This window comes from Perissodus microlepis, chromosome 10 (genome assembly GCF_051167445.1).
Source record: "Perissodus microlepis isolate ML-2025 ecotype Zambia chromosome 10, ASM5116744v1, whole genome shotgun sequence".
NCBI classification, from domain to species: Eukaryota; Metazoa; Chordata; class Actinopteri; order Cichliformes; family Cichlidae; genus Perissodus; species Perissodus microlepis.
The window spans coordinates 10511251-10525475 of record NC_140470.1 but is presented as its reverse complement, the minus strand read 5'-3'; the positions used below and the strand labels follow the sequence as shown (position 1 = coordinate 10525475).

The 14225-nt window shown below is 40.9% G+C and overlaps 2 protein-coding genes across 2 annotated transcripts in view; both read left to right on the top strand.

Moving 5' to 3' along the window:
- Positions 1–4141, top strand: part of LOC146378813 (E3 SUMO-protein ligase KIAA1586-like) — a 30772-nt gene extending 26631 nt beyond the window's left edge. The window contains exon 2 of the mRNA XM_084941613.1: positions 4019–4141. Within this exon, the coding sequence (XP_084797739.1) occupies positions 4019–4141 (123 nt within the window). The remainder of the gene's footprint in view (positions 1–4018) is intronic.
- The window catches only part of lhfpl7 (LHFPL tetraspan subfamily member 7), a 124776-nt gene that overhangs the window by 104227 nt on the left and 6324 nt on the right, over positions 1–14225 (top strand). The window lies entirely within an intron of this gene.

The window sequence follows — 14225 nt, the reverse complement described above, 5'->3', positions numbered from 1 at the left end:
GGCTCAGGAGTCGGTGCCACGCTGGTTCACCAGCTGCAATTCTTGGTATCCTTAACCCAGAGAAAAAAAAATACCACTTGGATTCCTTTTCTTGTACTTATCCTGTCATGGGGTCTGTTGTCACCATTACCCAGTTATTACACTCTTCTGTCATCTCACAGTGAGTCCACTCCAAATATCAGCTTGTTGTGATAGCTGTGATCGATGGACAGTCAACATGTCTGTGTGTGTTTTCAGGGGAGGCGCTGTTCAAACTGGTTTTTGGAAGAAAAAAAAAGAGCGTGCAGTGCAGATCAGAAAAAGGCAACTGATAATAAACAGTTTGTAGTTATACTACTGGAGAACCTTGTGTGTGTGTGTGTAGCACTGTGCCATAAATAATTCACATGTCAATCACTTTTGTGAATCATTAACCGAAGCTGCATGTCGGGGGTTTTAGCCTGCAATAATTTCTCCTCCTTTTGCTTTCCGGAGTTGCCTCCATCTCTGAATACTTTGTTCAACGTCTTTCAAGCTGTCAGTTTTGGCGCGATGGAGGCTCAGAGGGCGAGACAATAAGTATGTGTGATTAAGCCCCAGAGTCACGCCTCAGTGGACCGAGGTCACTCTCTGACCCTGACCACTGAAGCCCTGCATGTGTGTGTGTGCGACGGGGAGAAAGACGAAGGATTAAATAAAGGAGAGTGCGACAGACTGGTATTACCAAGGCTCTGCTCCCAAGAAGGGTCAAATGTCACCCAGTCACACAGGCCAGCCTGTGTGTGTGTGTGTGTGTCTGTGTGTGTGTGAGAGCAGCTGAGCCACCGCTGTTCTGACTGCTCTCACTGCATTAGCGCTCCTCTCCCTCGTGTCTCAGTGGTCGTCTTGATTACCTCTCTGGTCATCCTTGTTACCTTCATTTACAGATCTGAAAGCGTGTGATCGATTGAAGGAGAGATGGGAGGCATTTATCCGCACTGCCAGGGTGGAGGTAAATTTTTGATTGGCTCCACAGATCAAAGAGAATATGTGGGTGATTAAAGAGCAGGATGAGCTCTCTTCCTTTAAGCAACAAACTTCAGAAGACCAAAGAGATGATGCAGGGTGAGGCTGAGGGGGAACTGCTAAAAGTCACTTATCCACTAGAATGGACAGCACTTAAAGAGATGTCATTAAAACATGTGTGTGTGCACCTGTCTGTCTCAGTCGTTGCTGACAGAGCGAGGCAGGGCTCATTAAAAATGTAAGAGATGCAAAAGCAAACGGTTTTAAGGTCGAAGTGTGAAAGGCACCTAAATTCTCAGTGTGATGCAGTGTGTGCAAATGCAATCATTTTAGCGCTCCGTGCATCATGTGTCATCGCCTCTAAAGTGAAAATATTAGAACTTGTGGTATTAAAGAAGGTGAATAATTTATACGCGTATTTCATGGTTACTAATGGGTTGTAGAAAAGTCATTCCCACAATGACTGCTTATATAGTATGCGAAGAGCATTTGAATGGGAACCAGTAAATTACTGTTTACAAGTCAATTTAAATGCATTGCTTTGAGGGAGTAATCAAGTGTGGGCCCAGCTGCAGACACCATAGAAGATAGAATGGCAACAGTGGCAAAAATGTAATGTATACAGCAGCTCGGAGAGAGGAGGTCCGAAACATAAAACCAAAAGTCCAAATCCAGGTACAAAGGAGCCTGACCGGGGAGTCAAACTGAGACTTGAGGGAGTCACAACAGTGATCTGACAGGCTGAGGGAGAACACAGGAATAAGAAGTGAACTCAGTCGACATGAAGGAGTGGGGAAAAAACAAAAACAAAGGATGGACAGAAAGCCACAAGAGGAAATAATGTTCAAAATAAAACAGGAAGTGAGTGAAAGGAGAATGAAGAGTAAACACATAGGAACAGATGGGGAAGTCACTGAGGAAAGGAACAAAGATTGAAAAAGCCAAAGGAAGATAAAACTGACTACAAAGACCATGAAACAGAGATTTAGCAAAAAAGAAGAAACAATTAGATCTTAAACTTCAGAGGAAGTGACACTTAAATGAGTCTCAAACAGACTGGAATACTGATAGCGTAACCCCGAGTATGTGCTGATGCCGCATCACCTAATAGGGTCTTTCTCCTCCTGCTAAGCTGTTAATACATTTGTATTTATGCACTTTGCGTAATCGAGCCTTTTGTAAAACATGCTCAAACTCTCAAACAGATACTGGCCTCCTCTAATGGAATAAATGCTTGATTCACAGTGTGATTACTGCTTCTGTCTTTGTTTTAAATTCTTTATTTATTAGGCACTGAGGATTTTAAATAGTTATAAACATTACAAAGTATTCCTTCTCATTGTCTCTTTCCTTTTCCTTTTGTCCCCTTATACCCTAATATTTCTTACAAACTACTTGACAGGAACAAGGGATGTAGAAGTTACAGTTAGCAATACAGCAGTGTTTGCCTAATACTTCTTCTTATTGAATATAGAGAACTTTTAGCAACGCTTCTGATTGGTCAGCACGATCCAGACATGAACCAATCAATTTAGAGTTTTTCAAAAAGGTTAATTTAACTCGATGTAGATGCTTCTGCATCTGCATCGTTCTGAAACACTGGCAATCACAACATACTGCATATGGTAGATATAAACTGCAGAGCTGCAGATTAGATGAATACTACACAGGATCATTATTTATTATTTTTTTATGAACACAGACTTTCCCTGCCTGTTTTTTTCTGAAATATTTCAAGTAACTGTACTGTCTTTTACACAAAGAACCAATTGTGGACTCTGAGCACTACTTCCAGTGTTGATTTTTCTTACCTATTCCTAACATTAAGTGGCTAAATCTGGTGATTAAAGCTCCCACAAAATCAAAGCTTTGCTCCCGCAACCCTGTAAGCCACCAGAAAACACTTTAGATATTACTAATCATTTGTTACCAAGAACTTGCACGATTTCCTTTGTGCAACCTTTTTTTTAAATGAAAGAGGCAAGCAGGAATGGTAGACTAATGAAAAGACAGAGGAAGGAACTACAGAGCGAAAGGGGAAAGCCCATCTAATCTAAAGGCTTCATCTGTGGCAGGCTGCTGTGGTGCTCCATCTCTTGTAATGAACTTGATCCCAGAGATCTGCTGATCAAATGGTCTCCAGCCAGTGGCACTCCAATTTAAGAGACCAGCCAACAGTGGAGGACACAGCCATTACAACTGACTTTTTACTTTTAAGAAGTCAGCCCACAAAATACCATTTGCAGAGTATTAAGAAGAAAAATCCCTTTGTTCTCGTTCCCATGGGCCTTTGTGAATTTCAACACTTGAAAAAAAGACTCTTGATGCAACCCTGAAATGTGAGAAATTGTAACATGCACAAGGCTGAAAAGCATAGTCTGTTTACCCGGTTGGAAATCCACAACAAACAAAGACATTCTACTCCTAATAAGACGCATTGAAGCAAGGATAAGCTTAGTGGGGGGCTACTGAGACATGCAACACACACAAAGAAAGCTGTTAAGATCCCTGGGCAGTTGTAGAGACTTTCTGCTGGAATGTGGCTGAGAGGAGACATCCAACCCTCTTTAAAATCCTGTCTGTTATATCTGCTGCACATGTCTGAAATCAAATATGTCTGTAGAAGTTAACAGTTATGGAAAAGCATCCTTTTCTTTGGTTTTAACTTTTCAATAGTTTGTCAAATTTTCGGCTGTATTTTTTATGAATCCTGTCTGATGTGGATCCCCTGTTGTGTCTCGTCTATGCCTTAGCTGTTTGTTATTCCTGACCGACAAACATGCACGAATACACAGACACATCTAAGCCTGCTCCAGGTCCTCCCACTTGGTACACTGTGGTGAAGGCTGAAGGTAATGGTTTCCATTTTTCCTTAATGCCAGTGTGTCAGGGAGGGATGGCAGGCCAGCGCTTCATTACAGCAGCACAGCAGGGCCCCCGTGTCTCCTGTAGGGATTCATTATGTTGCTGCCGCCCCATCAAACACACCCAGCTGTATCCTGCACTCTTCATAAAGGTTTCTATATATCGTCAGATAATGATCACCCAGGACGGTGCCATGGAGCAGGACACGGGCCTCCTCTGTGCTGCGAGGCTGACACTTCCTCTGAAGAAAGCATCCTGCCTCAGCCGTGTGCACAGGCGGCATCAGCCTTGAAGCTGAGCCTAACTGAACTTTTTGTTTTAAATACAAAAAACAAGCACACATCAGTATATTTTAGAGCTTTGCAACCAGCTATGTTTCACTCAGTAAGTCTCTGCACACCAAGGCCAAACATAGATTGTGCAGACACAGCTTCCACAGCCGACATACCACCTGCTAAACAGACAGCACTGTGCTTTCACTGATCTTCAGAACAGAAAGTATTTTCATCACTGTAAAAGCCCCTTAGTATTGCATAAAATAGTCAGTAGTAGTTAAAACGCATTTTAAGCACATCAGGTCCATTTTTTCCCCTTTTTACTTCTTTTCTATTGAAATAAAGCAACAAAAGGAGAGAGGTGCATGCAGTAACACAAACACACACACACAGATCATACACAGGAGCACCCATTTATTACTTCCACGTGCAGAATCCACAAGCAACACAAAGAGGCTATATTTCAAAATGCACACACTAACTGATTAATGGCAGCTCATAAATAGTTACTGGGCCCAGGTGCAGGGCTCTTGCTTTTCTTTTGTCTACAGCATCCTTGTGCACATCACATTCATACTGATCCGCTTTCTCTTTTCGGCTCCTTAGTAAACCGCGTTCTAAAATGTAGTCTGACAAAAATGGGCTGGATTCATGTTTATGTAAAAATATACTATACGTTTATTCAACGAGATCCAGTGAGTGAATAAAAGCTTTTGTTAAGAAGTGCAATAAAATTAAACGACTGTCCTTGATGCTGCTTAGTGGTGAGGTTTGAATAGATACACCGGTACAGTCATCCAATGACTGTTTGTAACTTTGCCAACAATAGATATACATCCTTTTTTTAAAAAATATGTGGTGGTTTTAAATCTCTTTGTGGTGATTTTTGTCGATGTATGATGGTTTTGCATCTCTTTTGTTATTTAATGCACGTATTTATCTCATTGCTCTTTGTGGTTGTTTTGCATCGCTCCGACACTTTCTGTGCCTTTGCTTTCTCTTTCTTGTTCTTGGTTTTGCATCACTTTACATCAAGCTGTTTTGTTTTTTGTTTTTTAACTTTTGACCCTCTTTTGTTTTTTTGCATCTCTCTGTTGTCATTTTCTGTCTTTGTAGTTTTGTTTCTTTGTAGTTATTTTGTGTCCCTTTGTAGTCATTTTGTCTTCATCAGTTTGTTTTACTTCTCTTTGTTGTTGTTTTGTCTCTCTGTGAGCGTTTTTCTTCTGTCTGATGTTTTCTCTGTCTTTTTAGTTGTCATCCTTTTTGTTTTTTGCATCACTTTTAGGGCTGCCACGATTATTCGGCTAGTCACGATTACGTCGACTATCAAAATCGTCGACGACTAATTTAATAGTCGACGCGTCGTTTGAAGCTTTGTAAGATCCCAAAAGACGCAGGAATAAGTGGTAGGATTTAAGAGTGTAATAACGGACTGAAACAGAAGATGGCAGCACTGCATGAAGAAGGAGGACAGCTGCCGTTAAACCCCAAAGAAGAAGAAGCTGTGTCCCAGAATTCATAGCAGGGCCCAGCTCATTTCCTAACAATGGCGGCAGCTAGTTAGTTTTACTCTTATTATTCTTTCTGGTTCACAAAATAAATGTTTAACATATTTTCAGGCGAGAATGTAGCTGTGTAAACCTCAAATATCTGCTCAGTTTATCAAGACGCCACATATTTTCAAAAGCACTCCGACGTTTTCGGAGACGTCTGTTACCCACCAGCTCGATAGCTAGCCGGGGGCAAGGCTCACTAGAGCCCGTGAGAACGCCGGACTCCCGGCAAATCGTTTTCAAACCCACCGCCGTCTTTCGCTACTCAGGTTAAACATATATAAGTCACTTAGATAACTTAAAAATGTTATTGTTTGGCTTTTTTTTTTGTATTTTATTTGTAGTGAATCGGTTTGGCTGAGATCAAAGTTATAGTTTTTACACAGCTGAATAAACGTCAAGCAGACAACTGATTATCAGAAGTGTGAGACGCTCGAGAATATGCTCCGGTGTCCCGTTATATTTTAGATAGCAAGGAGCAGATGGCTGAGTTTATTTATTTTAACTTCACCGAAACAATCTGCAGATTTCATTAAAATTTAATAAACTATCATCTTGTCTTTATTTTTAGTTAGCACATACCTTAAACACTTAAAGCTGTAAGCTAATGATAGTTATTTAAGAGCAGATGCTGCTGGTGCAATAAGCTGTACGTGTTACGTCCAATGGATGCATGATCTGATTAGTCGACAAATTGCAAAAATAATCGTTGAACCCCTCAACCCTTCCCTGAACCTGGTTCTGTCAGAGGTTTCTTCCTGTTAAAAGAGAGTTTTTCCTCCCCACTGTTGCCAAATGCTTACTCATAGGGGGTTGGGAGATTGTTGGGGTTTCCTCTGTATGGTTGTAGGGTCTTTATCTTACAGTATAAACTGCTTTGAGGCCACTGTTGTTGTGATTTGGTGAGATATAAAATTCTATTGAATTTTCTGTCTGCATCTGCTTGCTTTACCTCTCTTTCTAGTTGTTTTGTCTATTTGTGAGTCTTTCGCATATCTGATAGTTTTCTGTGTCTTTTGTCTTTCTTTTTGTTGTTTTGCGTCTCTTTACATTTAGCTGTTTTTGTTGTTTTGCATCTCTTTACATTTAGCTGTTTTTGTTGTTTTGCATCTCTTTACATTTAGCTGTTTTGGTTGTTTTGCTTCTCTCTGTTCTCATGTTGTTTCTCTTTTTAACTAATTTGTTTCCATGTGTTTGTTTTGTCTCTCTATGTGATTGTTTTGCATCTCTCTGCTGACATTTTCTATGTCTTTGTAGTTCTTCTCTGTGTATCTAGCTGTTTAGTTTCTTTGTTATTTTGTCTCTGTGGTTGTTTTGTGTGTCTCATCTGTTTTGTTCTTTTGCGGTCATGTAAAGTTGACCCGGTTTCACAGTTAGTAACCGAAAACTTTATTTTTACAAATGGCATTCAAGTCATTGTGGTGTGTTGTGTTCAACCTTTCATTTTATCACCGTGGCCCACAGACGTGAACTGTGGCTTGACAGCTGAGCTGGCTATGCAGTGTACCTACTAATGTCACAGGGTCATTCTAGCATTCACCGCTGACATTCACTGTTGAACCTGAGGCAGTTACTGAGCCCAGGAGACGTCTCGCTTAGGGCTTAGAGACTGTCAACACAATCACTGGGTTAATGTCAGACACACAGGCATATACATACGCACGCACACATACAGACATCACCTTTAACAGCCTAGCGCAGGGACATAGCTTCAGGTTTCGTTAGATAGTCCATTGTTTCTTATATGACTTATTCCTCCTGTTAAACACAACCTTTCATAGTTGATTAATGTCTTCAATCCAATCACCACTTTATCTCTTGCATTATTATTATTTATTTTCCCCACCACACTCTTGAGGTACTTTGTCTCCTGTGCATACCCAATCTGCAAGGTGGCATGGATGGATTGAGCGACAGATTACGTTTGGTTAGCTCATCCGCTGACATGGCCCCATGTGCGCCGTGGGTTGCCACATAACTGATAAGCAAGTCAAGGACAAGCAATTTGTCTGACGTATAAATTCATTTGCCACATAAAAAAATAGATGGCAATATGGAAATGGAAGTAATTAAGATGATAGATTGGTTGCAGTGTGTGAGATTCGTGTGTCATCGCTACAGTGCTCCCAGGATGGAGATTTGCAGTCATAAGCATGAGTTCAAATGGTTCGGCATGCACTGGGAGCTCAGAGACACATGCTGGAAATGGTCTTTGTTTGGAGGCTGTGGAAGAAATTGCTGCCCGGCTGTCAAGTTTGTTTTTTGTTTGTATGTTTGTTTGTTTTGGGTTTTTTTAGCATTTGATTCTTTCTTTCTTGGCTTTAATTTACTTTATCCTCGTTTTGCAAAACTTAACAGCAATGGTGCTTTTTCCCTCCAGTTATTCAGGCACTAATATGTTTTTAGCAGATATTTGATTCATCTTTACTACTAAGACGAATCAAGCCTCTCAAAAAAATAGTTCTTTGTTTTCAGAAGTATGTCTATTTGCTTTCTCAAGGAACAGATAATTATAGGGCTGTCCTGAATACCATTTACCGGGCTCAGGGGGGTTTGGTGGTAATCAACAGCAAATTTTCTAACCACCAGATTGGCTGACAAATGCTTTATTTTGAATGTTCGCTCAGAGAGAAAGATGTAAGACATATATCCTCCTTTTTGTCTCACTGCTGGTTCAGAGGAAGAAATAAAAACCACAACAATGTTTTTTGACAAGTTTGTACACAAACAAGGAAATTGTGTGAGATGTCCTTTTGAGAGTTCAGTTGTAAAGCAGCACTGTCCAGATTTTTTTTTTTTTTTTGCTATTCTTCTTTTAATAAAAATACAAATGGCTAAGTGGCTATGAAATTTATCATACTTGTGACAAAGTTGGCAACAGTGAGGTGATTACTGCTGTGAGTGAGAGGAATGTGAGACACCCACACTGAATTATATTTTCACATTCAAAACAACAACAAATTTCTACAGCAATCCCAAAATTGAAAACAAAATACAACAAAAAGAAAAAATACCTGAAAAGATGCAATATTTGACACTACCCCCATAAATGCACGTGTGTACAACTAACCCTCCTGATCTAAAAGCTCAGACTTCAGATCACTCTCACTTGGTTTCAGACAGCTTTGTCCTACTATTGGCCTGTAGGATGTCAGCAAGACAGGGCCTCGTGTGCTTATCTCAGGCACACACCTGCTGTTTAGACCTTCTGTTTGTGATGGGCAACCAATCACAAACAGAGGAGGGGTTCTAAAATAGCTTTCAGAGGATTAACTGAAGGGCTGCACCAAGGCCCAGTATAAGATAAGAAATGTTAATACAGATTATGAATAAAGTTCATGGGGTTAGGTTAAGTTGTGATTCTGAATTGACCATAGGTGTGAATGTGAGTCTGAATGGTTGCCTGTCTTTCTATGTTAGCTCTGACAGACTGGCGGCCTGTTCAGGGTGTACCCCGACTCTTGCCCTATGACAGCTGCGATAGGTTTCAGCCCCTTTGCAACCCTGAATTAGATAAGTGAAGAAAGTGGATGGATGGATGGATGGATGGAAATACACATAATGCCCACCTTTAAGCCAGAGTGAGCAGATGGACTGGCAACCCGTGACCCTAAGTTAGGTAACCTCTTAAGAAAATGGATGGATAGAATATAGTATCAGTACAAAGCAGTGATGTCTTATATTTAATGCGATGCACAGTATCCCACAGATATTGAAAGCGTCACCTAATCATCTAACATTATCTCCAAGTTGCGTAATGCTTGAACATGTCAGAATCTTTAAGTCTCTATGAGTTCCAACAAAATATTTACATGCCCAGATACATTGCGGTTAGAGGGCTTGAAGAACCTCTGCAGTCTCGAGCTCGCAGCAGAGACTGAATGACTCAGTGATAAAGAGCCCCATTACTGGGCTGGGATTGACCAGTACACAGGCAGGCCTGCTCACTCTAAAGATAGCAGAAGCTATTTTATTGCCCAGCTAATCTCTCCCAACTCCCTGTATTTTATTTCCTCGTCTGCTTTCTCTTCCTTTGCGCTCCCACTGTTTTTTCTTTTTGTGCAGCTCTCAAGGTCAACAGGTTTTTGCCTCCAGTGACAATTGTAGACAATTTCCAGTAAAAATGGTTTAGTTTGCTCTTTAAAAACTCTCTTTCACACGTACTCTGACAGGTATATCTCCTCAAGACATTCAAAGAGAGATTTGTCTCACCTCTGTGTGGCAACTAAAAATCAAGCTGTACCAAGCGAACTGATTCCCTTCCCCTACTTGTGTTTTAATCATTTTTTGTGAAAAGTGGCAGCTTTTGGTTTTAAAGGTGCCATTTGCTTTCTTCTTGCTTCACTTTGTTCTGGGTGTTGCCTCTGAGTAAATCACAGGTCTAGCTGAAAATGTCCTTTCCATCACTGCATCCCTTTATTCCTTCCCCTTCTTTGTGAACTATAATTCTTTTCTGCTTAAACAAAATAAAGTCTTAAACAAAATGGCAACCGCTCATCTCTTCTTCTGTCACTGCCCTCTTTTCCTCTCTCTGTCAACGTGTTTCAGAAACATTTATTAGGGAGTTGCGTTTTTTTTACTCGCCGCTCTGATCACCTTAAGCCAAACGTTTCAAGATATGTAGGTAGTTCGAGGAACATCATTAGCATAATTTCCCAGAGGCTCACTGAGCTTAATTATCAACGTGGCTGTGTGCAGACTAGAGCACAGCTCATCACATTAGGATGGAGTCCCTGCTGTTTATGCCCACGCTTCGCCAGGTCCCAGCTGACTACCTGGAGATTCATTGCTGCCACAGTTCGACTTCCAACAACTCCCAAACTTTCATCTTCCTCTCTACGATTCATCACCTTGAGCTCACCGAGGGGGCAAAATAATGGAGAAGACTTCATGCACGTTTAGATAGTGTACGTAACGCTGTGGTGGAGCATCTGTGTTAGTCTGTATACGCTTCCATATATCAACTCAAAGTGCAATGAGACAAAAGAAGTGGACCCAAGTGCAGATAAAATGGAAATTGATTGGCAGAGAGGTTAAGTGGGGAAAAGGGTACTTTAATTACCCACGGAAAGAAAATAAAGACAATTTCTCAAAGAGTATTTGTACACTCCCTCACTATTATTGTACAATACTAAATTATTCATATAGTTTAGGCAATCATCTTCCAGGAATGAGTCCATTTAGAAGTCCCCATATTGATACTATGGTTATTATTCTGAATATTGAGGTAATAAAGTGTATAATTCTCTCACGGATAAATTAATAAACTGTGGAAATGCACAGGAAGAATCTGCATTACTGCAAACAGACCAATCAGTTGCAGCCTGCGTCAACAACACATGTAGTTACGGTTCTAGGAAGGCGCACATGTTATGTCGTAGGCCTTCAGAGGGTTTTGTGGCTATGTTGTAGATTTCCCAGCTGAGAAAAAGAATCTTGTGCTGATTGGTAGCAGATTATGTTGCGAGTTTTGGTTTAAAATTGTTTGGAAGAGCCACATTTTCACGGATTCTTTTATTAACAGCAGAGATTAAGTGTGATAAAGATCCTGTGCTGGGGGAAAATGTTTTATATGTGCAGGCTGTTAAGCTGTACCTTACTAGAACTGCATTGTCAGGGGAATGCATGTGTATTAATCTAGTGATTTAGGAAATGCATCAAATGTTGTTATACTTGATTCTAATCTGCTGCTAAATATCTTTTACACTGCTGGAATTGCAGTTACTAGAAAACAGAGCACATGTAAAGAATACCCATTTAATAAATCTAATTAATTTCACTTTGAGCTGCTGACAAATTAAACCATTTTCCACATCTCCTTTATTGATGAAATAGGAGATGCGGGCTATGGCTGTGGGACAGTTGCATGTTACAATGTATCCAGTGTAAAGTTTCAGATCTGTAACGTGCAGCGCCGCGTTAGAAAGAAGCAGCAGCACTGAGAGCACACTCAGCGATAAAACAGTTTACTTGAAATCTTAATTTTACCGCTCTGTGCCATTTTCTGCAGCATTGATCTCTTGTCGTTTTTGCTACAGTGTTGCATTTCAAATTTGTTTTTTGATGATTTATACATTTTTATCATCATCATCAGCCAAAAACATCTCTGAATGGAGCCAGCGTCACTTATGGGGATCAATGCATGCAAAAGAGGAGCAAAGCACCCATTTTTATGTGAGCGCGCACACGACCTGAAGCAGAAATCGCAGCTTAACAGAGAAAGTTGTTAACTGTCGCTGTAAGACCAGCTAATGCCAGCTAATGCAATGAAAGCCTCACTGTGGTGAACTTGTTTGGTAGTACAGCTCTAAGAAGTAAGGATTACAATAAACACAGATCAACAGGAAGGCCATGACACACCACACTCTGCTCTCTGTGGTTTCTCTTTAATGCACAGTCACATCCATGTGTTCGACAGCCCTCTACTTCCTTTTGGGAGAGGAAAAGTGTGTCCTCTGTGTGTGAGAGAGAATAGAAATTATCTATCCCCATCTCTATTCTCTGTAAATAGGAGGGGAAATGGAAATACTCCTTGTGTGCAGCTAGTGAAAAGGCAGTTTCCTAGAGATGCGCAACACTTCTGCACTGCCCTTTGTTAAGCTTTTATTGTGGGCCACACATTTCCAGCCAATACAAACTGTGCCTACATTATCCCGCTTAAACTAATATTTTCGTACATGCTAACATCTATACATAATAGTATATACTCTGCGTAAGGGTGTGTATGTGGGTCACAGTGTTTACTGGTCTGGGCTGTTGCTTGTATATCAGTATTTCATTTACATCGGTATGCCTGATCACATCTGGGCTGCTGTTTCTACATGGGACCAGACAGAGATCAGCTCATTCTTTCTAATGATGGAAAACTGTGTAAGAAGAAATGAGGGAGAAATACGATGACCACCACAGCAGGGGAAGTTACTACAGCAACAGTTCTAATCTTTTTCTGCCACTAGACAAACAAATGAGACGTGTGTCAGCAAATCAAGATTCTTTTTTAATCCACATTCCTAATTTTCCCGCAACTTTACTTGGAAAAAAAAATCAGAACATGACAAAAATGAAAAATGTCTCCTTTTTCCCCTCTTTTCTTGCAAGTTAATGTGACATCAAACAGGCCTGTGGGCATGCGAGGCCACACTCTTAATGTGTGACTTCTTTCATGTGTCTTTTGAAGTGAACAGTAGCACCAGATAACGTCCCGGTTTGGACAGCAGCTAGATAAGAAGTTTCTTTAGGGAAGCGGGAGAGGAAGAGGAAGCAGCGGGTGCTGGTGACACCCAAAGGTGCCTGCGTGACTCTGTGCTGCCTCTGTTAATGCTTTTGTATTTACACGTCTGACTGCCCTCGTCCCGCTGGAGCGGGTGGTCTCCACCTGACTGCCTGTCCCACTTGTAGGTCAGAGAAGATAAGGAGGACATTAGTCTATTCTAATGTATTCCATTTCCTCTTTACTGGCTGAGAGGCTTGAATCCACATTGCATAGCCTGGCCTAGCCTTCTTTTTTAACTGCCAGTGTCTTGTTCTTCCTCATTTCTTATTAGAAAACAATTTAAAGCGCCTGTCTTCTGGAGAAGTGCACGCTAAGACAGCATGTTAATGAACTAAGCTGATGACTGCACATATCCCCTTTGATCTTAAGGTAATTGCAACAATTCCGTGTATATAGACAGTGAATCACAGCTTCAGTACAATGCTACTGCTGACCAGGTTTTACTGCACTCCTACTGTAGACAGACGTCTCTCCGTCTGGGCCCGGGTGAGAACAATCACTGCACTTAATATATTCTATTTTATGTCGTTTTTTGCCAGAGGGAACACGCACGTGACACCACAGCAAAGCTTGAGCGCTCCATCCACAGTAGAGCCACCCATTTCCTGTTGTGTTTAATTCAGCCCTTCCCATTGCTAATAAAGTTATGAAAGTAAGCAAACAGTGGCAATGCAGTTTGATCCAAAGCACAGACCTTTGTATTGTAATGAAAAGGACTTTGAAGTCACAGAGCTGGATTTTTATTAGCTGTATCTTGGGAAGAATAAAATTGAATAATGCTACATTAGATGCAGTGTGTATGAATGTCTGGGACTACGGCATATTGGATTTTTCTGACATTTTCTGACAATAGTAGATTTCGTATTTCATCTGCTGAACCCGGGCATCCACGCGTAAATATGGCATATGAACTAAGCCAGTGATTTCTGTGTTAGGGGTCTGTGATGAAACTGATTCAGTGTCACGCTTGGGTGCCAGGTTATCACACACCTTCCTGCCCCACAATCCCATTCAATCTCTTTCTCTCATTCGCACCGCTGTGAACCTGTTTCACCGTCCCTGGGAGCAGCTTTCCATTTCTCGCCACACCACTGAGAAAGAGATTCAAGGTTAATTTAGTTCATTTAGTTGGTAGAAGCTATACCGAATCTTTGTACGGCAGTACAATACGTTCTGATCTGTTTTATTTAATTTTGTTTCCCTCATCTGCTACCTTTGCTGTAGACACACACACACACAAACCTTCATAGGAAAAAAAAGAAGAACGCACATAAA